We start from the raw sequence: 25,421 nt of genomic DNA on the forward strand, positions 1-25,421 counted from the left end.
AAGAATTAGAACTGTTTAAACCATCAAAATTATACAGTTTTTGTCTCTGTTGTCATGTAAACAAAAGAATAGTGAGCAGTGAGAAATGAAAAGGTTTTTCTAAAAGTTTATTCTGGTGTTCTTATTCTTGTAGTTTGTCAATAAACTCTTCTTTATTCCTTTTAAGTTTTATGCCTGGTTTGCTCTTATTTTAATCCATATCTCACAGCAAGAAATAAATAATTCCTTTTTTCCCCTTTTTGTTAATTACTGGTTTAAAACCACGACATTTCTTGGTGGAGAAATGCGGGTAATCAAAATTAGCAAATCTAGATCACTACATTAATAGTGTTACTGTGAGATAAAAGGTTAATTAAGAGCAAAACATAATTGTCTTAAGTTTATATATAGCAGTGATAATAAAAGTCTAGGGGTGGAAAATAGTGAATGTTCTGTTTCTTCTTTTCTGTCAATTTATTGTGTTAAGTTGTATATTAAATATAATTGATAATTTTTTAGGTGAGGGTTCACAAGTTGAAGGGGTGGAATGTCATAAAGTTCCTTTACCTTTAAGAAAGTTAAAGTTGCTGGGGTCTCCTGGGAGTCTTTTCTCTTGACCAATTATCGGTCATTGCTGAGAATTGACAGCAGTTTTAGCCATTGAAAAGTAGAATCAACTCGTGAACCCCACCTTAAAGTGTACACCCAGAAGTCTGTGGTGCTCTTTTGTTTTCCAGACTGTGAAGCGTGGCGGAGCTCCGGCTGGCCTCCGGTTCCCTGCCCAAGCCATGTGGCCGGGCAGGGGCCGGGCCGGGGCCGAGCCGGGCCCGCCGCGTCTCTCGTCTCCCGGCCGGGAGATGAGGCTTGCCCCGAGTTAGGTCGGGCTGGGCCGGGCTCGGCCCGATCTCTGGTTCAGCTGGAGGTTTTGCTGTAACTACATTCACTAGAAAACTGCTGAGTGAAAGAGGAAAAGAACTTTGAGCCTGCAGCAAGCAAAGACAGAGACCACGCTCTCTGAAAGCAGCTATGAAGAACTTTCCAGCGCAGACGGTTCTACCTCCTGTTCAGCAGAGATCACCGAACCATCTACAAAAGCTTGGGCAAGATTTTAACTCTTTCTTATCCAGATGAGACTTGCGGATTAATCTTTTCATCCAGAGAGAGAGAAGGAGAGTGATCAACATAAAAAGAGACTTTATAAACTACTAGTGGCAAGAAAGAAAAGAGACTTCAAGAAAGGTAGAGAATTAAGGAGATGCTTTAATTAAGCTGAAATATCTTTCTGTTAAAACTATGGAAATGGACAATGAAGTCTTGAGAAAAACCCCTTTAATTCATAATAGAGTATGGAGAGGAATAAGGTGTTCAAAGTGTAAATTTAAGTAATAAGTGAAGTAATTGTGGTATAGTGAAGTGCTGAGAAATTTGAAGCCTTGAGAGGCAATGAGAAAAACTGTTTCTTAGTGAAGCTCACAGAAGCAGATGAAGAATACTTTTTTTGCCTTTGACTAACTTATCCTTAAAAATGCTATCTTCAAACTCATGACCCATAACACATTTTCAGTAATGTAGAATGGGAGGGGTGGGCTTTAATACCAGTAGCTCTGAGCAGCTGATATCAGAGAAACGAGAAACTATAACAAAAATAGTTTTCTTGTGACAAACTCCATAAATTAACAGAAAGGAACTTCTGTTTCTCTACAGAAACTGAGGAAAAGACTATGGAAAGAATTAGAACTGTTTAAACCATCAAAATTATACAGTTTTTGTCTCTGTTGTCATGTAAACAAAAGAATAGTGAGCAGTGAGAAATGAAAAGGTTTTTCTAAAAGTTTATTCTGGTGTTCTTATTCTTGTAGTTTGTCAATAAACTCTTCTTTATTCCTTTTAAGTTTTATGCCTGGTTTGCTCTTATTTTAATCCATATCTCACAGCAAGAAATAAATAATTCCTTTTTTCCCCTTTTTGTTAATTACTGGTTTAAAACCACGACATTTCTTGGTGGAGAAATGCGGGTAATCAAAATTAGCAAATCTAGATCACTACATTAATAGTGTTACTGTGAGATAAAAGGTTAATTAAGAGCAAAACATAATTGTCTTAAGTTTATATATAGCAGTGATAATAAAAGTCTAGGGGTGGAAAATAGTGAATGTTCTGTTTCTTCTTTTCTGTCAATTTATTGTGTTAAGTTGTATATTAAATATAATTGATAATTTTTTAGGTGAGGGTTCACAAGTTGAAGGGGTGGAATGTCATAAAGTTCCTTTACCTTTAAGAAAGTTAAAGTTGCTGGGGTCTCCTGGGAGTCTTTTCTCTTGACCAATTATCGGTCATTGCTGAGAATTGACAGCAGTTTTAGCCATTGAAAAGTAGAATCAACTCGTGAACCCCACCTTAAAGTGTACACCCAGAAGTCTGTGGTGCTCTTTTGTTTTCCAGACTGTGAAGCGTGGCGGAGCTCCGGCTGGCCTCCGGTTCCCTGCCCAAGCCATGTGGCCGGGCAGGGGCCGGGCCGGGGCCGAGCCGGGCCCGCCGCGTCTCTCGTCTCCCGGCCGGGAGATGAGGCTTGCCCCGAGTTAGGTCGGGCTGGGCCGGGCTCGGCCCGATCTCTGGTTCAGCTGGAGGTTTTGCTGTAACTACATTCACTAGAAAACTGCTGAGTGAAAGAGGAAAAGAACTTTGAGCCTGCAGCAAGCAAAGACAGAGACCACGCTCTCTGAAAGCAGCTATGAAGAACTTTCCAGCGCAGACGGTTCTACCTCCTGTTCAGCAGAGATCACCGAACCATCTACAAAAGCTTGGGCAAGATTTTAACTCTTTCTTATCCAGATGAGACTTGCGGATTAATCTTTTCATCCAGAGAGAGAGAAGGAGAGTGATCAACATAAAAAGAGACTTTATAAACTACTAGTGGCAAGAAAGAAAAGAGACTTCAAGAAAGGTAGAGAATTAAGGAGATGCTTTAATTAAGCTGAAATATCTTTCTGTTAAAACTATGGAAATGGACAATGAAGTCTTGAGAAAAACCCCTTTAATTCATAATAGAGTATGGAGAGGAATAAGGTGTTCAAAGTGTAAATTTAAGTAATAAGTGAAGTAATTGTGGTATAGTGAAGTGCTGAGAAATTTGAAGCCTTGAGAGGCAATGAGAAAAACTGTTTCTTAGTGAAGCTCACAGAAGCAGATGAAGAATACTTTTTTTGCCTTTGACTAACTTATCCTTAAAAATGCTATCTTCAAACTCATGACCCATAACACATTTTCAGTAATGTAGAATGGGAGGGGTGGGCTTTAATACCAGTAGCTCTGAGCAGCTGATATCAGAGAAACGAGAAACTATAACAAAAATAGTTTTCTTGTGACAAACTCCATAAATTAACAGAAAGGAACTTCTGTTTCTCTACAGAAACTGAGGAAAAGACTATGGAAAGAATTAGAACTGTTTAAACCATCAAAATTATACAGTTTTTGTCTCTGTTGTCATGTAAACAAAAGAATAGTGAGCAGTGAGAAATGAAAAGGTTTTTCTAAAAGTTTATTCTGGTGTTCTTATTCTTGTAGTTTGTCAATAAACTCTTCTTTATTCCTTTTAAGTTTTATGCCTGGTTTGCTCTTATTTTAATCCATATCTCACAGCAAGAAATAAATAATTCCTTTTTTCCCCTTTTTGTTAATTACTGGTTTAAAACCACGACACTGGGTTAAGCACAGGAGGGAATGACCAGGTGAAGTCACCTGAAGCTCCCCTCTGATTTCCCAGCAGACACTGAAGTGGTTTGTCACCCTTCCACAGACAATGCCACTCCTCCCTTCACTCAGCCGAGGCCTTTGCTTGCCCATGTCCAGCAGAAAGCTTTGCTGTGACAAATGCCCACGGGGTATAAACAAACCACTGCCCCTCTCTCTTTAAGGTCTTGCAGCACCAGCAGCGGCTCTGACCACCCCACCAGACATGAGGAGCCTGCAGCCAATTCTCCTCTTCCAACTGAAGAAATGCAGCCTTTAGGGTCCTGAACAAGTCTTAGTCCCCTTACATATTCAAATAGGAGTTTTTAGGTCAGCTAATAACATGTGTAAAGTTGCAAATATTTTTTATTCTGTTCTTAAAGAAAAAGTGTTGGTGGGGTGTTGTAGTGCATCTAAAAATCTTGGTATCTCCCAAGGGTAAAACTCACCTCTGGTTTGTGTAATGTTAGTTCCTACCTGAAAACCTTCTTTCCCTTCCCCCTTCCCATTGGCTGTGACCTCCCTGTATCCCCTGATCACCCCTGCCCCCTGGTATAAGAGATAAGACCCAGGGCATTTCGGTCTCTCTCTTGCTCCGGATGGACAACAGACAATAAACCCGGGATTATTCCAGCAAGTTTGAGCCTCCTGTGTCTAGATACTTTGAGTCCGTGTTGTATCCACTCCAGGACCCCCTCCACCGCCTGTGCCTTGAGACCAGCAGGCTCTCACTGTGGGGGGTGGGACAGAGGGGTCCCATCGGGGAGGAGGATTGCAACAGAGTGGCGCCCAACGTGGGGCTGAACAAGCCCACCTTCAAAGGCTTATCAAAGCCAGGGTGAGCCATTCTTTGGAGACTTTGGATGCAGTTTAAAACATACAGCAAAAAAAGTTTCTGAAAAGGAGTTGAAAATCCTCCAGCACCAGGGGATCAATTCCAGGGCAACGAGTATCTTTCCACTGCCAGAAAATGACAGAAAAAGGTAAGATTGAACTCCGACACCGGGCTGGGAGGGGTGGAGAGTGAAACAGACCCCGGGGGTCTGTGTTCTGTGTAACTCCTTCCCAGCGGCAGCAGCCCTGAGTGTGTGGGATTCCCCCAGCCGTGGGCAGAGATGGGGTGGGGGCAGGGGGAATTCTCCCTGCTGTCTGTACCAGTGTGAGTTTAATTGTAATCCTTTTGGTGCAACTTTGTTTTCTGCAGTAGGGAAAATAGACAGATAGTGTGCAGAGCTGCTGTGACCTCCAAAATGGGATCCCGGCTCTCCACACAAGAAATGAGTCATACACAAAGAATACAGGATTTTTTAAAAACCACAAATATAGAAGTTTCAAAAAATAAGATAAAACAGTTTGTATCATATTTGACTCAGCAAAGTAAACAGATTGAAATTAGACTCAGTAACTTCCTGGGATGAAATTGGAAATTTATTAACCTTAAAAATAGAAGAAGGAAACAAATCGGCCCTGAAATTCCTCCCGGTTTTTCTTTTAATTCGAAAAGAATTAGTTAACAAAGAAATAAAAACTGAAGACAAACAAGCACCGCAGTATCCATCTAACTTCCCTAACTTTTCCCCCAAAACCTCTGCTCCCCCACTGGAAAAGACACCCGAGACAAACAATACAAGTTCTAGTCCGGTGTGTCTCTCTCAGTCACCCAGTCCTGCCTCACAAGCCGTCAAGGCTCCCTCCCTATACCCTGTCAGTGTTACAGAAAATGTATCTACATATCCCCACATGGCTGAGAGCCAAAATGGCGCTGGCCATGTGTTTCCCGGCCACATGGTGAATCCTCCATTGTATCCCCTTCCTCCTACCCATGATCCCTTCCCCCCACCGGTTCCCGTCCCCAACCCTTATCACAACCCCTTTGTTCCTCCTGACATTCCACCCTGCTCCACCTGCAGCCCTGCTTGACCCCACCCTATAACCGTGCCCCCCGAGGCTGTAACCCTATCCCCTATCCCTCCGCCCCCTGTCCCGCGGGGAGGAGAGGCGGGGAGGGAGGGAGTTACACCCCTTGCTCCTGCAGAGGGGCAGAGGGAGGGGAGTCCGGGCCCTGCCCCCCGATGGGGGGGGCCTGCCTACCGGGCCTGGCATGGGGGGGGTGCAGACCCTCTCCCGGCTCCTGCGGGGGTGGAGCTGTGTCTCTCCACAGGTGTGGGGAAGGAACGGGCACCCCGGGGCTCAGCGTGGGGGGAGGGCAGACAAAGAAGCCCAGGGAATGCCAGCCCTGGAGAAGATGAAGTTATGCTAACAGTGGCTCCTGTAGTATACAATAACAGCAGAGGAGCAATGCGATTACAACATCAGCCTTTCAATTACCAAGTAATCAAAGATATTTGTAAAATTAAAAATTATTTCGGTCATGATAGTGAAGTCTTGAGGGGAATAATAAGAACTACATTGAAATCACAGGATTTAATTCCTGCAGATATTAAAGACCTATTTCGGTGTCTGCTAACGCCCTCTGAATATGATCTTTGGGAAAGCTTATGGAAAAAATCATTAACAAAACTCCTAACTGAACTCAAACAAAGTAATCAAAATGCATATGATACAGAGAACAATGAAATCACTTTAGAACATTTATGTGGGGAGGGAAATTGGATTAATCCTGCCGATCAAGTGAAAGTATTAATAAAGTTTGTTCAGATAAAGTTTGTGACATGGCTGAAAACATTTTTAACCAATTACCAACAGCTGATATTCAAGTCAGTTATGTTAATATTAACCAGTTTCCATGTGAGAGTTTCTTACAGTTTGTAGATCAACTGAGACTACAGAAACAGAGACAAGTTAAAGAACCAGTGGCCCAGACGGAACTGCCTAAAGAAATGGCCCAAAGAAATGCCAACGAGGCTTGTCGTGGAGTAATTCTTAGTCTTCCTATCAATCCTCCACCCACCATAGCAGATATGATTGAAGCGTGTGCCCAGAAAGCAGACTTGTACAGTGTACATGACAAGAAACCAGGAAACCCAAGGACAGTGGCAGCAGTGACACCAGGAATGAACAAGCCACAGATGTCACAGAACAGCTGTGACAGAAAAGCTGCAGCATATCATCTGTTTCCAGTGCAAGAGGCCAGGACATTTTGCAAGGAACTGTCCTCAAACCCAGCAACAAGGGAAATAGCAGAAAGAAGCTATAGAAAATCAACCAAAAAACTAAAGTCTCAGCACTTTTCTGTCAAGCGCAGAGACATAAAAATGACACACCTGAAGCAGAAAAAAGACTCTGTTTTAATGGGAAAAGTGGAGGAAAGGGAGCGGGGTGAGAGACTGCAGAAATATAATTGTGAGGAACGTTTGCCTAATAAGATCTAGAAACCGCAAAAGTGATTCAGACTTGTAACTTCTAAAGCTTTTTGTTTCAGATCTGATCAATGGACTGTCGTTGGAGTAGATTTGCAGGATAATTCACAAGACCTGGCTGGACTGGATAGTAGGTATTTTGTTATTGGAGACACAGCACACACACCAATAGAGATTGAGGTGGCTCCCATGACAATTATGGGAGACCTAACACATCTCATTCTCTTAGCTAGGTGTCCCCAACCACCTTTCTATATAGACAAAGGGCAGGTTATAGCCCAGGTGATCCCTGTTCCAGCAGAAGTCCCAGTAGATGACAAAGCACCAGGAGTCTACTGGGCAGAAGTAGTGGGTGAAGACAAGCCCATTATGGGGTGTAATTTAACACATAAATCAGAACATCTCCATGTAGAAGGGTTAATTGATACTGGGGCAGGTGTGACCACCATACCTGAGAAGGTGTGGCCCTCACATTGGGAACTACAAGCGGTGGCGGGAAAAATACAGGGTGTTGGAGGGATGAAACTGGCTAAAATTGCTAAAGATATCGTCCAGATTGAAGGCCTGGACCGTAGGATAGCTAGTGTCCGATCTTTTGTTATTGACTACAAGTGCCCTCTGTGAGGAAGATACACCATGTCCCAGTGGGGGGTGAAATTAACAATTCCTGAGACACCCCAGGATTTTTGATAGAGGCCACTGTAGAGCGTCCTGTCCAAAAGCTATCTTGGGTAGATAATAATCCAATTTGGGTGAATCAGTGGCCTCTCAGCAAACAAAAACTTGGGGCGCTAGAAAAACTGGTGGAAGAAGAATTAGCCAAGGGACACATAGTAGAAACAACCAGCCCTTGGAATTCCCCCGTGTTTGTAATAAAAAAGCCAGGGAAAGATAAATGGCACCTCCTTCAAGATTTGTGAGAAATAAACAAAAAAATACAGGACATGGGGTCTCTCCAACCAGGTATGCCATCCTTAGGTTACCACAAAATTGGCTATTAGCAGTACTGGATATTAAAGACTGTTTTTTTCAAATTCCCCTGCACCCAGCTGATGCACCAAGGTTTGCCTTTTCCATTCCTACAATTAACCAGGAAGCTCCAATGAAACAGTACCACTGGACAGTATTACCTCAGGGGATGAAAGCCAGCCCCTTCATCTGCCAGTGGTATGTGGGGTCATTGCTGTCCTCAGTGCGTGCTGAAAAGAGAGAGGCTATCATTTTGCATTACATGGACGACATTTTAATATGCTGTCCTAATAACAACATACTGAAAGATACCCTTGACCTAGTGGTTAAAGTGTTAACCTCTGCTGGATTCCAGTTGCAGGAAGACAAAGTTCAAAGGATGCCACCTTGGAAATACCTGGGCCTGGAAATTACTGCACGGACTGTTGTTCCACAAAAATTGGAAATTATTTGTAGTCCTAAAACTCTAGCAGATCTCCATTCTCTATGCAGGTCACTAAACTGGGTCAGACCATGGCTAGGTCTGACAAATGAAGACTTGAGTCCCCTACTCAATTTATTGAAAGGGGAGAGAGAGTTACTGTCTCCCAGGGAGCTGACTCCAGAAGCAAAAACTGTAATTGAAAAGGCACAAAAGGCCTTGACAGAAAGACAGGCACACCGCTTCAAACCTGAGCTGCCTTTCAAATTTATTGTCCTGGGGAAATTGCCACACCTACATGGGTTAATATTCCAATGGGCCGAGGGGCAGAGAAATTCACTCTTAATAATAGAATGGATTTTCCTCTCCCATCAAAGACACAAAACTATCACCAAGCCACAAGAGCTGATGGCTCAGCTGATTCAAAAGGCCAGAGTAAGGCTGCGGGAACTGGCAGGTTGTGATTTTATGTGTATTCACCTCCCAGTCAGGCTCTCTGGAGAAGGCAAAAACTCCCCTGAGAGACTGACCAAAGAGATGTTTGAGCATCTGCTACAGAGCAATGCTAACCTCCAGTTAGCTCTGGACAGCTATAGTGGGCAAATTTCAGTTCATGCACCATTGTTGCAGTCTGCAACCTCAGGATCTCGTCCAGGGAAGCAGCAGGGTTCTGGGGACCAGCATGAAACACCAACAAGACGGGCTCCCATTCATGAAACCATTTATTCAGCATGAGAACAAACTCAGGTCCAGAACAGAGAGCCCCGAACAGAGGCACAGCAGGGGTTTTTTGAGGGACAGAACCGAGGGTTTACACTTTTGAGGGTGGAGTTCAGGGTCAGGGACCATCAGAAACACACCAAGGGAGAACCCCCAGGGACTCAAACCCAATCAGAACTCCTGGGCCACCCTTCACAAGGGGTTTGGGGTGGAACAATGTTAACTCTTTGTCTCCCTGAGGCCGCTGCCACACACCATCACACAGATTGTTTCATGAGGAATTCCATTTCATTCCTCGTGAGAAAAGGAGCCGGAGGCCACTCAAAGCTCTCTCAGTGTTCACTGATGCATCTGGGACATCCCACAAGTCAGTGATGACTTGGAGAAATCCACAGACTCAGCTTTGGGAAGCTGATGTTGAGTTTGTAGAGGGGTCACCCCAGATAGCTGAACTAGCTGTGGTCGTGAAAGCCTTTGAGAAATTTTTAGAACCGATTAATTTGGTTAATGACTCAGCCTACGTAGCAGGAGTGGTGTCCAGAGCGGAACAGGCAGTTCTCAAGGACATTGAGAACGAACATCTCTTTAGACTGCTTTCAAAACTGATTTACTTGCTTTCGAATAGAGAACAACCTTTCTATGTGATGCATATAAGGTCACATACCCCGTTGCCAGGTGAAATCGCTGAGGGAAACCAGAAGGTGGATTCCCTTGCTGCCCCCCAGCTGAAAAGGTACGTCTCCCAGATGTGTTTCAACAGGCAAAGATAAGTCACCAGCAATACCATCAAAATTTGCCAGGACTGATTCGTCAGTTTCAGCTGACACGGGGTCAGGCCAAAGCCATCGTGGCTACCTGTCCCAGTTGTCAGCTCCAAGCAATGCCATCATTAGGCATCGGGGTTAATCCCCGAGGCCTTAAGAGCTGTGAGGTGTGGCAAACAGATATCACTCACATCCCCAGTTTTGGTCGCCTTAAGTATGTACATGTGAGTATTGATACATACTCAGGAGCAGTGTATGCCTCTGCTCATGCTGGAGATAAGTCTGTACATGCTAAACAACACTTAGTACAGGCCTTTTCTGTATTGGGAATCCCTAAAGAAATTAAAACAGATAATGACCCAGTGTATAAATCCAAGGAGTTCCTGGAATTTGTCCAGCAGTGGGGAGTGGAACATAAAACTGGCATCCCCCACTCCCCCACAGGTCAAGCTGTAATCGAGCGTACACACCAGACGCTCAAACAAGTCTTAGCCAGGCAAGGCAGCGAGACAGTGTGGATGCTTCCACAACAGAAACTCTGTAAAGCTCTGTTTACCATTAACTTCCTAAACTGCTCATTTGAAAACATGAATCTTCCTGTGACTCAGCATTTTAACAGTGGTGATCAGTTTAAATTGTCACAGCATCCACTGGTTTTAATCAGAGACCCTGAAACTTGGCAAACCAAGGGCCCCTATGAACTTGTCACCTGGGGGAGTGGTTACGCGTGTGTATCCACCCCCACAGGCCCCTGATGGATTCCTCAGAAATGGGTAAAACCTTTTGTTCCAAAGAATCCAACACCAGCAAGAAGAGAAGAGAAGCAAGTGGCTGTTGCTTCCAAGAGAAGACGCCGCCGGAGAGAGGAAGAAGAAACCTTTCTAGCCTCTGACCTGCATACTTTGACTGTGAATATGTTTTTAAAGAATTTCTGTTTCCTTTTTTTTTTTTTTAGAAATAACATACCTCTTACTCAAATCCATGTTTCTCATTTTTGTATAACAGAAAAGGGTGAGGTGTTGTAGTGCATCTAAAAATCTTGGTATCTACCAAGGGTAAAACTCACCTCTGGTTTGTGTAATGTTAGTTCCTACCTGAAAACCTTCTTTCCCTTCCCCCTTCCCATTGGCTGTGACCTCCCTGTATCCCCTGATCACCCCTGCCCCCTGGTGTAAGAGATAAGACCCAGGGCATTTCGGTCTCTCTCTTGCTCCGGATGGACTGCAGACAATAAACCCGGGATTATTCCAGCAAGTTTGAGCCTCCTGTGTCTAGATACTTTGAGTCCGTGTTGTATCCACTCCAGGACCCCCTCCGCTGCCTGTGCCTTGAGACCAGCAGGCTCTCACTGTGGGGGGTGGGACAGAGGGGTCCCCCTGGGAGGAGGATTGCAAAAGTGGGGTGTGTTCAGCTGAACCCTGGCCCTTGCCACTATGAAAGTGTAATAAATGGAATTGATTTGTGCTAACTAAATTGTAACTGTTGTTAAAGTTATTATTAGAAGCAATCAAAAGAATCAGTGTTACAAGGCAGATATACCCCTTTACAGATGTTACATGTTAAAACTGAGGTACAGGATGTAGTTTGGAAAATAAGTGATGTCCCAAGATGAAAATGGCCTTGAGATGGACAAAATTAGATCGACTTTAGGTATGGGCCTAAAAATCAGTAAATATCAGACTCATGAGTAGATTTACATAACACAACACTTAGTACACATGCTCAAACCTGTAAGGTTATCCAAAGAACAACGAGGAACAGGAGAAGCCTTTGCCAAAAGACCCCCAAAAGAAGACTGAAGACCCCCTAACAACAAGTGAGGCATGCGCCGTGAAGAAAAGTGACATAAAATCAGAAAAATCGGAACTAGGAGGAAACTTACGGGAAACATTAATGAATGTGTATAAGCATACAATATATATGTTTAGCTTGAAGTGTTTTGTTTTGTATGTGAGGCAGGGTGGGAAGCCTCTGTAGCCCGGTGGGTTTTGGACGTGAGGTGGGGTAACAAGCCCTCCCCATACCCTGGCTGGTTTTGTTTATGTTTTAATCATACTTAATTACTGGCAAATTATAGATATATAAATTGTAATTTTTTACTAAATTGTATTCTTTTACTATACTGTATTCTTTTATACCAAATTTCTATTCAATTTACTAAATTGTATTCAATTTTAATTAAACTGTTATTAACTCAAGGGACCTAGTTGTCAAAATTCTAATTTCATTTATAAAAAAATAATTGATAAGCAGTTTGCACCAAGGTCGTCGAGGGCAGAGAGTGTCACTGCAGCAGGCTGGGTGGGTGGGACATCTGCCACAGGGCCCATCTCCTCCCCTACACGTGCTCTCTCCTCCACAGTTCACGGTGTGCCTGCGGTGCAAGGGGCAGACGATTTACCAGCAGGTCTTGTCCGTGGAGAGACCCAGCAGGCTGCAGGGCTGGAACTGGGGCTACTGCGGCCACTACGCCTTTTACCATGCCCTGTACCCCCGTGCCTGGCTGGTGTACGAGCTGCCGGGGCAGAAGGTGGTGCTGACTTGCCGACAGCTCTCTCCCGTCATCCCCCATGACTATCAGGTAAGGCAGGGCCGGCTTTCCCAGCGTTTCCCGGTGTCTGCACTCAGCCGGGCTTTCCCAGCGTTTCCCGGTGTCTGCGCTCAGCCGGGCTTTCCCAGCGTTTCCCGGTGTCTGCGCTCAGCCGGGCTTTCCCAGCGTTTCCCGGTGTCTGCGCTCAGCCGTGCTCCCAGGCGGGGGAAGGCGTGCGGGAGCTCGGCATTGCAGCAAGGGACGGCTCGGCGCTGCCACACTGCCCGTGCTGGCTGCCAGCCCCAGGCGAGGGTGGCAGCTGTGCTGCTGACACGTCTGACCTTCCTCTTACCCCGGCGCAGCACGTGAGCCTGTATCAACCTGCCGAGCAGATGAGTGATGAGGCACCCGCCTGAGCCCTAAACGCCGCTTTCCGCCTCTCTGCTGCCCGCCGTGCTGTTTGCCAGCCCAGGGCTTCTCTTTTGGATTTTATCTTGCCGAAGGGCCTCCCAAATTCCTGCGCTCCTGCTGCTGCAGCTCAGCTTGGCAGCAGGCGCCCAGACCGAGTTATTATTGCCGGTGCCCTTGCTGCCGCTGCACGGCGTGTGGCGTCCCCAGCAGCGGGGGAAATGATGCCGGGGCAGCTGCCTGTGGAGCAGCAGCCCTGTAGACAGCATTGTGTGTCTCTGCCAGGACTCCAGCTTGCCAGTGGGAGTGTTCATCTGGGAGGTGGAGAACGGGAGGGATGAGGACGTGGAAGTGTCCATCATGTTCAGCCTGCAGAACGGCACGGGAGCGGAGGAGGACAGGAGCGGTGGGCACTGGAACGAGCCCTTCACCTTCCAGAAGGATGGCGAGCAGGTGGCTGGAGTCCTGCTACACCACTGCCCAGCTGTGAACTCCTTTGTTATGAATATGTTAGTATCCTTTGTCAGAAAGTCATTAGTTCACGATTAATTAGGTTAATAAAAGTTATGTAAGTTACATGATGGTTGTATGAGGATGTTGTAATGAGGGAGCTTAACCAGCTGATAACTTTCTGGAAGTTGAATGCTGCAACCAGGAACAATGTGGTGGACTGCGATTGGAGGAGAAAACTACCAATGAAGAGGACTTATGAAAAAATGGTTGGTGTGGGATGCTCCACCATATGGACCAAAGAAAGAGCCTAGATGTGGAGAGCTTAGATGAGGAGTCCAAAATGGGCCAATCGGACTGGTGACAAAATTATAAAGAGGGGTAAAGGCTGATAGTTAGGGTCTTCCAACAGAGCCAAGCCTCCTGAGGAATGCCTGGCCATGTTTTTTCTGTACGGGCTGTTAACTGTTAAAATTTTCTATGTTTTGGTGAGTGGGTTCTGGGCTTATCCTGGGGCCCTGTCCTCAATTAGTGATTTGTTTTGTTTAATAAACAAGGATACACTTTCTATAAGTGTATGAGCCGTTCATAACTCCTTCACCCTGGCCATCTCTCCCCAGGAGAAGGTAAAGGGCTGGCCCTGCCGCTGGGGCTCCTGCTGGGGAGGATGTGCAGCCCTGCTGGATGTGGGGGAGCTGTCTGCAGGCAGCTGGCAAAGGATGGGTGTCCAAGGGTGTAAGAGATGGTCCAAAGATTCTCCCATCTGTCTCACGGCTGCCACAAGGAAAGACCCTGAACATCACAAGGGACTTGATACAGGGGCTCTGGCCTGGTTGAGGTGGATGTTTGCCAAGTGATTGTTTGCAGGTGTGCTTGCTGTTCTGCCACGGTACACTGCTCTCGTTCCTGCTGGCGAGCAGAGACTTGTACCCCACACCTGCCCCCCTGAGCAATGGGCCTCATTACAATGGTCATCAATCTCCTCTGGTTTGGCCTTGTGCCCCTTGCTTTGTAAAAAACTATAAAATACATCCCAAAACTTACTTTCCTTTGAAAGGACAGAAGACTCTGCGTCGTTGGACGGCTGAGTGGATTTCAATGTTGGTAGCTAATCCCCTTACTCTCTCTTAGGCTTTGCTTTCTCCTCTTTTCTCTCTATCGCATATTAGTGCTGATGAGCACTCAATAAAGTGTGTTTTGCTGTTTAAGACCCTGGTTTGCTGATAATCTTTTGTACTCTAAGACCAAATAAAAGAACCACATCACAAATCCCACCTTGCAGATCGTGACAAAGGACTTGGGGTTGACAGCGGTTCTCAGCGCTTGCCTGATGCCAGGAGTGGGGACATGACTCCCCTGAGAGCAGCCTCTTTGGGGGTGGTGTCAGGAGAGCAGCTGAGGCAACAAGTTTGGAGTTGGAGTTGCTGGGCAGCACGTGGGGAGTGAGTGTGATCTCCTGGTGGTGCTGTTGGGGAGTGGAGAGCATTAATCTTGTCCTCCAAAGCAGCAGCCCCTGATGATGCTCTTCCCTTCCTCAGGCTGGCACAGGAGTCTCCCATGTCACGGCATTCAATCCCATGGGATTGGGCAGAGAGGTGTGGCAGGACCTCCTGCAGGATGGCAGGCTGGATTCACCCACCGGTGAGGCCCTCCATCCTCCGTGGGATGGGAGTGGGGGGAGCAGGGGAAATGGGTGGCCGTGCTGGTTCTGTGCACCCAAGCCAGGGCAGAGTTCTTTCCTGCAGCCTGCTTGGCTGATAAGAATTTCTCCAGGATGCTGTGGCTTGTTCCCAAATTTAGGCAGTATCCAAACTTCCTGTTGCTTGTCCTTGTTGTGGTTTTCCAAAAGCTGTTCATATCACTTTGGGACTGTTCTTGACAATTAGTTCTGCCCTAACACACTATGAGTCAGGGGACAGGAAGATCAAAGCGTGGCAGAATCCCATCCTGGAGAACAGGTAGGACAGATGAGAGCACCTCCCCAGTGCCCCCCTGGCGTTGGCTGCCGCAGGAGCATCACCAGCTCGGCCTCTGAGGGTGAGCTTCCCTCTTTCCCGCAGCCAGCTGCCTTCCTGGTACAAGTCAGCCCTCTTCAATGAGCTCTACTTCATGACGGATGGTGGCACCATCTGGATGGAGGTGCCTCCTGATTGCTGTGCCGAGGACCTGCAGGGGCCGGCGGGGGCGGGACTGTCCCACCTCCTCCCTGTCCTGCGGGAACACGGAAGGTTTGCTTATTTGGAAAGTAACTCACAAGGACGTGAGGGATGCTCCCAACTCAACCCCTCCCATTACTATGGCCATCTGTTTTTCACCTGCCATGGGGATGTTTTTCATACTCCAGTGTGTAGAGAACAGTGCTATTGCCAGGAAAACCCCTTTTTTAGTAGTCCCAAAGGATTTGGCATGAAGTATTCCCCAGATCCCTGGTGTCCTGTGTAGAGAGTGAAAGTGTCTTTGAACGGAAGCCCCTGCCCGTGGTGGGAAAGATCCCCCTGTCCTGGGCCATGTGGAGGGAGGATCTTTCCCCCTTTTCCCCTTGCCATGGCAGTTTCCTTTCCCTCACCATCTGCCCCATCCCGCCAGGCCAGGAGTACCGCATGTACAACACCTACGATGTCCATTTCTACGCCTCCTTCGCTCTCATCATGCTGTGGCCCAAGCTGCAGATCAGCCTGCAGTATGACATTGGTGAGTGTTATAGATACATTTTATATTGTGGGCTTTTTGCAAATATTAAAATGAATGTTGTGTGTATAAGAATGAGAAATTTTGTTGTATTAATATAGTTTTCTTTATTTCTGTTATTCATGAAATTTAGAAATAGTAGTATAATACATATATGTTAGGCTATGGCATAGTATTAAAATAAAAACTGCTTTTGTTTGTATAACCCAAAGACTGAGGAAAAAAAATAGCTGGAGAACTCCTGCATTTGTAAACTATCTTACCCAGATGAAGACAGCAGTGACCAGAGCTCTGGGGGAGGAATTTATTGCATTTCTGGTATCCGGGAATATAAATCTCAATGGCGCCAAGAAGATTGATCTATTGGGAAGGGGGCAAGAGAAAACTAAACAGAAGAACACCAAAGATCCTAAGAAGAATGTATGAATATGTATGAGAATGTATGGATATGTAGTAGGGTTCTGTTTTTAAAGGACAATCCTTTGTTAGTAAGGTGTGCTCTCTTGGCTGCATGCAGAGACACCCGGTCGTATTTGTATACTTTATTTTTTCTCCTAATTGTTTTTTAATTAAACTTTTAAATTCTATAAAAATTATGTGAACCTTGTTTTTCCCAGTGAGTGTCCCCAGAGGCCCTGCCTTGGTGCCTGCTCAGGGCTTCACCTCGGGAAGAGAGGGAGGGTTTGGGACAGGGGCTGCTGTAGGGATGTGTGCCACGGAGCCAGCTCTGCTGTGCCCAGGGCTTGCAGGCCTGGAATGCTGCTGCCTCAGCATCTCTATGCCCAGCACTGGGGGTGCCCTCTTGCCATGCTGGGGGTGCACAGCTTGCTCTGCCTGCACAGGGGGAGCCCCTGCTCTTCCCAGCTCTGTCCTTGCCCCTTGCAGAGCAGTCACACAGAGCTGTGGGAGATGGGCCTCAGGCTGTAGCTCCAGGTGGAGCAGGGTTCTGCTGGTCAGCCCAAGTGTGGTCCCACAGAGCACCATGAAGTGGTTGGGCTGACAAAGAGGAGCCCAGGACACGCTGGCCTTCAGGGGCAGCGACAAGAGAGGCAGCACAGTGCCATGGTGGGGAAGGGGAACAGGAGCACTGATTCTCAAACAGAGGAGACTGTGTATGTTTGCAGCAAAGCTTTATTGGGAGAAGCAGGGCCTGAGGCAGGAGGAAGGGCTACAAGCCTGGCACTGCCTCCTCTCTGGGAACACCAGTTCTACCACCCCGGCTCCATGTGCTTTTCCAGGCGCTTGAATTCGTTGTAGCCGACCCTGTGGGGACACAGACAAAGGAGATGTAAGGGTGGGACACGGCAGTGCCCAAATGCCCAGCCAGCCCTGTGTCCTTCCAAACATTTGCACCTTGTCAGGACACCCAGGGAAGCTGTGCACAAGCACCCTGTCCTCCCTGACTTGCACAGCAGCGAGTGCATGGCAGCAGCTCTGCCGAGCACTGAGCACCACAGGCTGGGAGCACCACCCTTCATCCCCATCCTCAGGCCACTCAGGAAATGTCTCTCAGGTGGTGAAGTTCCCCTTGAACTTGTCACAGACACTTTGCACACCAAGTCCTTCTGTTGCCTAATCAAGGAAACCAGTAGTCCAAAGGCCTTGGCATATCACTTGCCTGAATCACAGCCCAAATGGAACAATGTTATCCCTACTGGAACTGGGGAAAATTCCTGTAATTACCATCCCACACTACATCCAGCATGAAGACTGACTGATCACCCTGAGGTCAATCACCTCATGACTTTACAACAAGACTCCTAAGTGAGCCCCTTGAGCTCTCCTGGACCACTGCAGGGGCTGTGCCACCATCTCCCTCCGAGTGCATGGCTGAAGGGATGTGAACAGCCCGTAGCAAGTGCACTATGACTGCTGCCAGCTTGGATCTATAATTAAGTCTCTCCTCTAATTGTGATAAACCCTCCCAAACTACTTTATAAAGGTTAAATTGGTCAACGGTGAAGTGCTGCCAAATCCTTTAGACGGCAGCCACGGAGCAGGTCTGAGTCTAAGAGTGGAATCAGCCCCATCTAGGATCCATCAGTAGTTTAGAATTCAGTGGGTACCTCCCTGAATTTTGTGATTCATGGGAAGGCTCTCCCTTCTCCTTTTCCTTCTTCAACTCCACGTAAATCATTCCAAATTGATTCTAACTCCCTTTCTCCTTCCCATGTTTTACCCCTGAACAAAGCAAACAAGTGAACCTTGCCATGGGACATCGCTAAGTTTCACAAACTGATACTAAACCTGCTTTGTTCAGCACGTGTGAGAGTGACTCCTTAGTGACATAAACACTCATTTGTGACAGCCCCAACCCTCGTGGGTGCACAGGGGACCTGTGCAGAGCAGGGACAGAGAACTCACAAGGTGGCGTTCCAGTCGTCTCTGCGTTTGTCTGCGTGTGACCTCAGCAGCCACATGGTCTTCAACACCTCCTTTCCATCCTCATCCACGAAGCACTGGCCCGTGAAAACCGTGATGGAGTCTGTGGGGACAGGACAGGAGGTGGAGGGGAGTGTGGCCGGGGTGGCAGGTCAGTGGCTGGCCCAGCACAAGGGACAGCAGAGCCCCGCTGTCCCCAGCCTCTGGGGACAGCGGGAATGGGGACAGCAGGCAGGAGGGCTCAGAGGGCAGCGGGTGTCCCACGGAGAGGGGCAGAGAGCGCCGGCTTCAGCCCCTGCTGCCTCTGCTGCACCCTGGCACTGGGAGCTGAGAGCAAGCAAGGAGCTCCAGGGACAAGGATGAGGGAGCCTCAGGGAGGGGAAAGGGAGAGCAGTGGGGACGGTGCAGGGGAAGGCAGGGAATCAGCAGGGACACTGCAGGCAGGGACAGAAGGGAGGTTGGGGGCGCAACAAGGATGGTGAGAAAAGACTAAGTACCTGAGAAGGTCCAATGGACAGTGAAGCCAAAGGTGGGCTGCTTCAGCAGATTTGGCTGGTGCTGGGACCCCAGCAACGGTGACTGCTTGATCTCTTCTGAGGTATCTGACACAGCTGTGTAGTAGGAGCCAGCAAAGTCACCATTTTCGCTTATTTCCAAAATGGTCATGTTGGAGCCCAGGTCATTCTTCCAAGTCCCAGTCAGGGAGCACTGGAGAGGAGAGAACTCAGCACTTGTGCCACAGCACAGCCTGCAGCTATACCCCCTGACCTCCCCTCCCTGTTCATCCCACCCCTGATGGTACCAGCTGTGTAGAGAGGTCGGAAGACGCCAAAGCCAGGAAGAGCACGAGGAGGAAGGGAGTTGCTTGCACCATCTCTGCAGCAGGCGGAGAGTTGATGGGGATGTCCTCCTTTGCAGGTGTCTGCTGATGCTCCTGCTCCCTCTCCTTTTTATTGCTGCCAGGGCTGTGGGTGGCAGCTCTGGTGAGGGCATTGCGCAATCTGGGTGTTCTTAAAATACGAGCCTTCAGAGGGGCTGGTTTATCTCTCCATGAATGATGTGTTTGTTCCAAGATTAATGTGGACAAATAGACGGATACAGGAGCTGAGTTGGGTGATGCTGTTGACTTAATTGGTTTTAGTGTTATGGAGGTTGTTAAGAGAAATTCAAAACAAGAACAAAAGTGATGACATCACATTTGAGCACTCTGATGAAGAACATAATAAAGACATTGCTAGTGGAAGAATGTAGCAAAAATTTTGTTTGCTCACAATAAGAATCCAAGAGATTGTGTTACTAAAGGAACAGGAGCAAAGAAGTCAAATAGAATATTACGTCCTACTGCACACATCATCATCAAGTTATTGTGTTCCTACTAAGTTTTAAGTCCTAAGTTTCTTCAGTTATTCCCTCTTCCATGCTTCCAGAAGGACATTTCAGAATGTCAATTTCAACATTTCCAAGTAATGAGCTTCCTCATGCCTAAACAGCACAGCCCCTAAACTCAAACCAAATGAACTTTAAAACAGTAGCCATTTATTTCCACTTCCTAAGAAACCTTAGACATTATCCTTTTATTCTCCCTTACTCTATAGAGGAATGGCTATATAGGAAAGGTCACGTTCCCATGCAGCAGTTACCTGGGAAAGAATTAGACAATAGAGTACAGTTAGTGTGAGATGTTGCAAAGTCAGGAAGACCTTAGTGATAACTGTTAACTGAGAACAGGACACAGTGATCAGAAGAATGTGAATTCAGCATAGATGAGCGATCACAGGAATGTGGAATTAGGTGGAGTTGACCTTAAATGAAACATCCAATAATGACCTTGCTTTTGCACTATGTAGGAGCCTAATTATTGACGCTATATAAGTGGTTTTAGAGTTACCAATAAATGAGACTTGCTGATCGTTCATATTGAGTGCTGCATTTTCTCCTGCTGAACTCATCAATACTCCAAATCTCTTTGTCAGTAACATGATTGTATTGAATAAGTTATTATTATTATTATAACCTGCATTCCATGTATATTTTCCTGTATCTAAGAAATGACCAATAAAAATAAGAAAATAGCCTTTCAGATACAAACTGCTTTAACAACAAAATGCATGAAACCTTTGCATAGGAAACAAAAATGGGGGAGCTATGGAAGATCAGACAGCTGAGCTGGGTTATGCCACCAGCCTCTAGGAGCTGGTACAGTGAAAGCTGTGAGAAAGATAACCCAAAACAAGAACAAAAGTCAAGACATCATGTTTGAGTGCTCCGATGAAAAAATGTAACAAAGGCATTGCTAGTGAAAGAAAGTAACAAAAACATTGTTTGTACATGATAATGAAAAAGATTGTGTTACTAAAGGAACAGAAGCAAAGATGTCTGAAAAGAATATTTTATACAAAACATAAAGGCCTATAAATGCTGGTGATCTAGTGTAATAAACAGCTTTGCTGGCATAACATAATCGATGTCTCTCAGTCCCCACAGACAGGTGCAGGTGGAGAGCTCAGGTGAAACGCCCTGGTACTCTGGTGTCACAGTACCCCTCCGCCTCTCACAGCCATCCTAAGGGAGAGCTTCTTTGCACGTTTGTCCTTCTCCATTGGCTCTGGGCTCTGACATGGGAAGACACCAAGAGGTGCAGGGATGTGGCATCTGGGAGCTTGCTCTTGCCAGATAAGGTTATTCCTCTGCCCAGAAATTCTCCCCTGGGAGCAGAAAGAAGACCATTTGGCACCAACTGGCAGCACTGGGACAGCAGAGTGGTCTGCTGAAGAATGGTCACAGAGGAAAGGGTGGGAGGCTTCCTATCTGGCAGCCCTGAGAGCAATTAAGGATACGCTTTGGCACAAAAGAAGTTCTGTTGTGGCCAGGAAGAGATAATGACCCTTGTTGTGGTGTCCTCAGAAGTCCCTCACCCTTTCTGTGGGGTCCCAGAGATCCAACGCATTTCCTGTGGTGTTCTCAAACCTCCCCCACCCTCTCTGTGGTATCTTTAATGCTCTTCTCACCTGCTGCCCTGGCCATGCTCCCTGCCACCTCCCTCAGTGTCCCTCTCATACTCCATCCCTGTGCAGAGGGATCGGGGCTCTCCTACCCCATGGGTGTCCCTTGGCAGCAGGCTCAGCTCCCTCTGATATGAAAGGAGCAGGGCCTGGGCACCACGCACAGCCACCACCACCATGGGCACCCCAGGCTGCTGCTGCTGCTGGCCCTGGCCCTGCTCGTGCCCCGTGATGCTGCAGCCAGGCAGGTAAGGGCAGCTGTGGGCAGAGTCTGGCTGTGCTGAGCTGTGCTGGGCTGTCCCAGGTGCAGGGTGAGAGGCTGCATGCCCTGGCTGTGCCATCCCTGTGGCCCCTGTTTTCTCTGTGCCACAGAGTTTGTGCCTGAGGGGCTGCATGTTCTGGGTGTGCCGTGCTGGGCCATGTCATCCCACATCATGCCGTGCCATCCAATACTGCAGCTAAAATGACCATGGAGGTTGCCAGCTCTGGCTGAGCTGTCCCTGGGTACCGTGGGTCACCCACCCCTGCTGAAGGGGGGTTCCCAGCACACCCAGCTCTTCCCTGTCCCGCCCAGAGAGCCCACCTGCACACTGCACAGCAAAGGGACACGCTGGCCTTCAGGGGCAGTGACAAGAGAGGCAGCACAGTGCCATGGTGGGGAAGGGGAACAGGAGCACTGATTCTCAAACAGAGGAGACTGTGTATGTTTGCAGCAAAGCTTTATTGGGAGAAGCAGGGCCTGAGGCAGGAGGAAGGGCTACAAGCCTGGCACTGCCTCCTCTCTGGGAACACCAGTTCTACCACCACGGCTCCGTGTGCTTTTCCAGGCGCTTGAATTCGTTGTAGCCGACCCTGTGGGGACACAGACAAAGGAGATGTAAGGGTGGGACACGGCAGTGCCCAAATGCCCAGCCAGCCCTGTGTCCTTCCAAACATTTGCACCTTGTCAGGACACCCAGGGAAGCTGTGCACAAGCACCCTGTCCTCCCTGACTTGCACAGCAGCGAGTGCATGGCAGCAGCTCTGCCGAGCACTGAGCACCACAGGCTGGGAGCATCACTCTTCATCCCCATCCTCAGGCCACTCAGGAAATGTCTCTCAGGTGGTGAAGCTCCCCTTGAACTTGTCACAGACACTTTGCACACCAAGTCCTTCTGTTGCCTAATCAAGGAAACCAGTAGTCCAAAGGCCTTGGGATATCACTTGCCTGAACCACAGCCCAAATGGAACAATGTTATCCCTACTGGAACTGGGGAAAATTCCTGTAATTACCATCCCACACTACATCCAGCATGAAGACTGACTGATCACCCTGAGGTCAATCACCCCATGACTTTACAACAAGACTCCTAAGTGAGCCCCTTGAGCTCTCCTGGACCACTGCAGGGGCTGTGCCACCATCTCCCTCCGAGTGCATGGCTGAAGGGATGTGAACAGCCCGTAGCAAGTGCACTATGACTGCTGCCAGCTTGGATCTATAATTAAGTCTCTCCTCTAATTGTGATAAACCCTCCCAAACTACTTTATAAAGGTTAAATTGGTCAACGGTGAAGTGCTGCCAAATCCTTTAGACGGCAGCCATGGAGCAGGTCTGAGTCTAAGAGTGGAATAAGCCCCATCTAGGATCCGTCAGTAGTTTAGAATTCAGTGGGTACCTCCCTGAATTTTGTGATTCTTGGGAAGGGTCTCACTTCTCCTTTTCCTTCTTCAACTCCATGTAAATCATTCCAAATTGATTCTAACTCCCTTTCTCCTTCCCATGTTTTACCCCTGAGCAAAGCAAACAAGTGAACCTTGCCATGGGACATCGCTAAGTTTCACAAACTGATACTAAACCTGCTTTGTTCAGCACGTGTGAGAGTGACTCCTTAGTGACATAAACACTCATTTGTGACAGCCCCAACCCTCGTGGGTGCACAGGGGACCTGTGCAGAGCAGGGACAGAGAACTCACAAGGTGGCGTTCCAGTCGTCTCTGCGTTTGTCTGCGTGTGACCTCAGCAGCCACATGGTCTTCAACACCTCCTTTCCATCCTCATCCACGAAGCACTGGCCCGTGAAAACCGTGATGGAGTCTGTGGGGACAGGACAGGAGGTGGAGGGGAGTGTGGCCGGGGTGGCAGGTCAGTGGCTGGCCCAGCACAAGGGACAGCAGAGCCCCGCTGTCCCCAGCCTCTGGGGACAGCGGGGATGGGGACAGCAGGCAGGAGGGCTCAGAGGGCAGCGGGTGTCCCACGGAGAGGGGCAGAGAGCGCCGGCTTCAGCCCCTGCTGCCTCTGCTGCACCCTGGCACTGGGAGCTGAGAGCAAGCAAGGAGCTCCAGGGACAAGGATGAGGGAGCCTCAGGGAGGGGAGAGGGAGAGCAGTGGGGATGGTGCAGGGGAAGGCAGGGAATCAGCAGGGACACTGCAGGCAGGGACAGAAGGGAGGCTGGAGGCGCAACAAGGATGGTGAGAAAAGACTAAGTACCTGAGAAGGTCCAATGGACAGTGAAGCCAAAGGTGGGCTGCTTCAGCAGATTTGGCTGGTGCTGGGACCCCAGCAATGGTGACAGCTTGATCTTTTTTGTGGTGTCTGACACAGCTGTGTAGTATACGCCAGCAAAGTCACCATTTGCATTCACCGTCATGATGGTCATGTTGGAGCCCAGGTCATTGACCCAGCGCCCGGTCAGGGAGCACTGCAGAGTAAGGAACTCAGCACTGGTGCCTGCAGCCACAGCCCCCTGCCCACCCCACCCTCTGCATCCCACCCTGATGGTACCTTTTTTACAGAGAGGCCGTGAGCCCCCAGGGCCAGGAAGAGCACGAGGAGGAAGGGTGTTGCTTGCACCATCTCTGCAGCAGGCGGAGAGTTGATTGGGATGTCCTCCTTGCAGGTGTCTGCTGATGCTCCTGCTCCCTCTCCTTTTTATTGCTGCCAGGGCTGTGGGTGGCAGCTCTGGTCAGGGTATTATACAGTGTGGGTGTTTCCATATTTGGTTTAAACCCCTGATAGTGAACTCAAATGGGAAGGGTGGGACACCTCCAGTCAGCATAACTGGTGCGTGACCATCTCCTGAAAAAGACAGGAATTCCAGTAACTCCTCGTGGGGGGGTGATTCTATAGCTGCATATTTTAAACACAGCACTTTCACACTCCCATACTATATACATCACAATTTTCTACTTGTAAGCAAAACTAATTATTTTCTATTATTAAATACATTATTCTAGCAGAATATTTATAATATCCTCAGATGTCCCCTGCCCTCCCTGAGATATCTTTAATGCTCTTCTCACCTGCTGCCCTGGCCATGCTCCCTGCCACCTCCCTCAGTGTCCCTCTCATACTCCATCCCTGTGCAGAGGGATCGGGGCTCTCCTACCCCATGGGTGTCCCTTGGCAGCAGGCCATGCTCCCTCTGATATGAAAGGAGCAGGGCCTGGGCACCACGCACAGCCACCACCACCATGGGCACCCCAGGCTGCTGCTGCTGCTGGCCCTGGCCCTGCTCGTGCCCCGTGATGCTGCAGCCAGGCAGGTAAGGGCAGCTGTGGGCAGAGTCTGGCTGTGCTGAGCTGTGCTGGGCTGTCCCGGGTGCAGGGTGAGGGGCTGCATGCCCTGGCTGTGCCATCCCTGTGGCCCCTGTTTTCTCTGTGCCACAGAGTTTGTGCCTGAGGGGCTGCATGTTCTGGGTGTGCTGTCCTATACCATGCAGATCCATACCACACTGCAGTTTCCATGATCAAGGAGGTTGCCAGCTCTGGCTGTGCTGCCCCTGGGGGTCCTGTGGGTCTCCTACTCCTGCTGTAGGGGGGTACCCAGTACTTCCAGCTCTGCTGCCTTGCCTAGAGACTGGGGGTTGCTTTTTCCCAGCTGATCCCAGCTGATGCCCATGGGCTGGTCCCAGCTGCCAGGGGGAGGGGCTGTGCCGTGGGACACACATCCTGCTGTGCTTAGGGAGGCTGAAAGTGGAACTGTGCCTTGGCACTGACCGAGCCACCCACACAAGCCCCAGGGTCACGTGCAGGGTATGTGGAGAAATGAGCCAGGCTCTTACATAACCCTTTTAGCCCTG

At 48.2% G+C, this 25,421-nt stretch overlaps 3 protein-coding genes across 3 annotated transcripts; 1 reads left to right on the forward strand and 2 right to left on the reverse strand.

The window, feature by feature from the left end:
• Nucleotides 1-11,620: 11,620 nt before the first annotated feature.
• LOC131572662 (non-lysosomal glucosylceramidase-like) lies at nt 11,621-15,187 on the forward strand. Its single transcript, XM_058825920.1, has 6 exons — nt 11,621-11,632; nt 12,226-12,483; nt 13,126-13,329; nt 13,881-13,916; nt 14,829-14,931; nt 15,177-15,187. Exons 1-6 carry the CDS (start codon nt 11,621-11,623, stop codon nt 15,185-15,187), a joined length of 624 nt encoding a protein of 207 aa, XP_058681903.1.
• A 1,910-nt stretch (nt 15,188-17,097) lies between these two features.
• LOC131592807 (avidin-like) lies at nt 17,098-19,330 on the reverse strand. The gene is made up of 4 exons (XM_058864598.1): nt 19,163-19,330; nt 18,858-19,068; nt 18,343-18,463; nt 17,098-17,241 (listed from the first exon to the last, which is right to left on the reverse strand). Exons 1-4 carry the CDS (start codon nt 19,232-19,234, stop codon nt 17,187-17,189), a joined length of 459 nt encoding a protein of 152 aa, XP_058720581.1. The 5' UTR covers nt 19,235-19,330; the 3' UTR covers nt 17,098-17,186.
• A 2,747-nt stretch (nt 19,331-22,077) lies between these two features.
• On the reverse strand, nt 22,078-24,274 carry LOC131592808 (avidin-like). The gene is made up of 4 exons (XM_058864599.1): nt 24,125-24,274; nt 23,831-24,041; nt 23,316-23,436; nt 22,078-22,214 (listed from the first exon to the last, which is right to left on the reverse strand). Exons 1-4 carry the CDS (start codon nt 24,194-24,196, stop codon nt 22,160-22,162), a joined length of 459 nt encoding a protein of 152 aa, XP_058720582.1. The 5' UTR covers nt 24,197-24,274; the 3' UTR covers nt 22,078-22,159.
• Between the last annotated feature and the right edge of the window lie 1,147 nt (nt 24,275-25,421).

The sequence above is a fragment of the Poecile atricapillus genome, chromosome Z (assembly GCF_030490865.1).
Source record: "Poecile atricapillus isolate bPoeAtr1 chromosome Z, bPoeAtr1.hap1, whole genome shotgun sequence".
Taxonomy (NCBI): Eukaryota; Metazoa; Chordata; class Aves; order Passeriformes; family Paridae; genus Poecile; species Poecile atricapillus.

Excerpts from the sequence above, each read along its gene's own strand:
- LOC131572662 (XM_058825920.1), top strand. Across the intron at positions 12,484-13,125 it reads TCATCCCCCATGACTATCAG|GACTCCAGCTTGCCAGTGGG; the intron begins GTAAGGCAGGGC and ends TGTCTCTGCCAG. Across the intron at positions 13,917-14,828 it reads CCATCTCTCCCCAGGAGAAG|GCTGGCACAGGAGTCTCCCA; the intron begins GTAAAGGGCTGG and ends TCCCTTCCTCAG.
- LOC131592807 (XM_058864598.1), bottom strand. The coding sequence starts at position 19,234 with ATGGTGCAAGCAACTCCCTTCCTCCTCGTGCTCTTCCTGGCTTTGGCG. Across the intron at positions 18,464-18,857 it reads TGTCCATTGGACCTTCTCAG|ACTCCATCACGGTTTTCACG; the intron begins GTACTTAGTCTT and ends CTGTCCCCACAG. Across the intron at positions 17,242-18,342 it reads GACGACTGGAACGCCACCTT|GGTCGGCTACAACGAATTCA; the intron begins GTGAGTTCTCTG and ends GTGTCCCCACAG.
- LOC131592808 (XM_058864599.1), bottom strand. The coding sequence starts at position 24,196 with ATGGTGCAAGCAACACCCTTCCTCCTCGTGCTCTTCCTGGCCCTGGGG. Across the intron at positions 24,042-24,124 it reads ACGGCCTCTCTGTAAAAAAG|TGCTCCCTGACCGGGCGCTG; the intron begins GTACCATCAGGG and ends CTTACTCTGCAG. Across the intron at positions 22,215-23,315 it reads GACGACTGGAACGCCACCTT|GGTCGGCTACAACGAATTCA; the intron begins GTGAGTTCTCTG and ends GTGTCCCCACAG.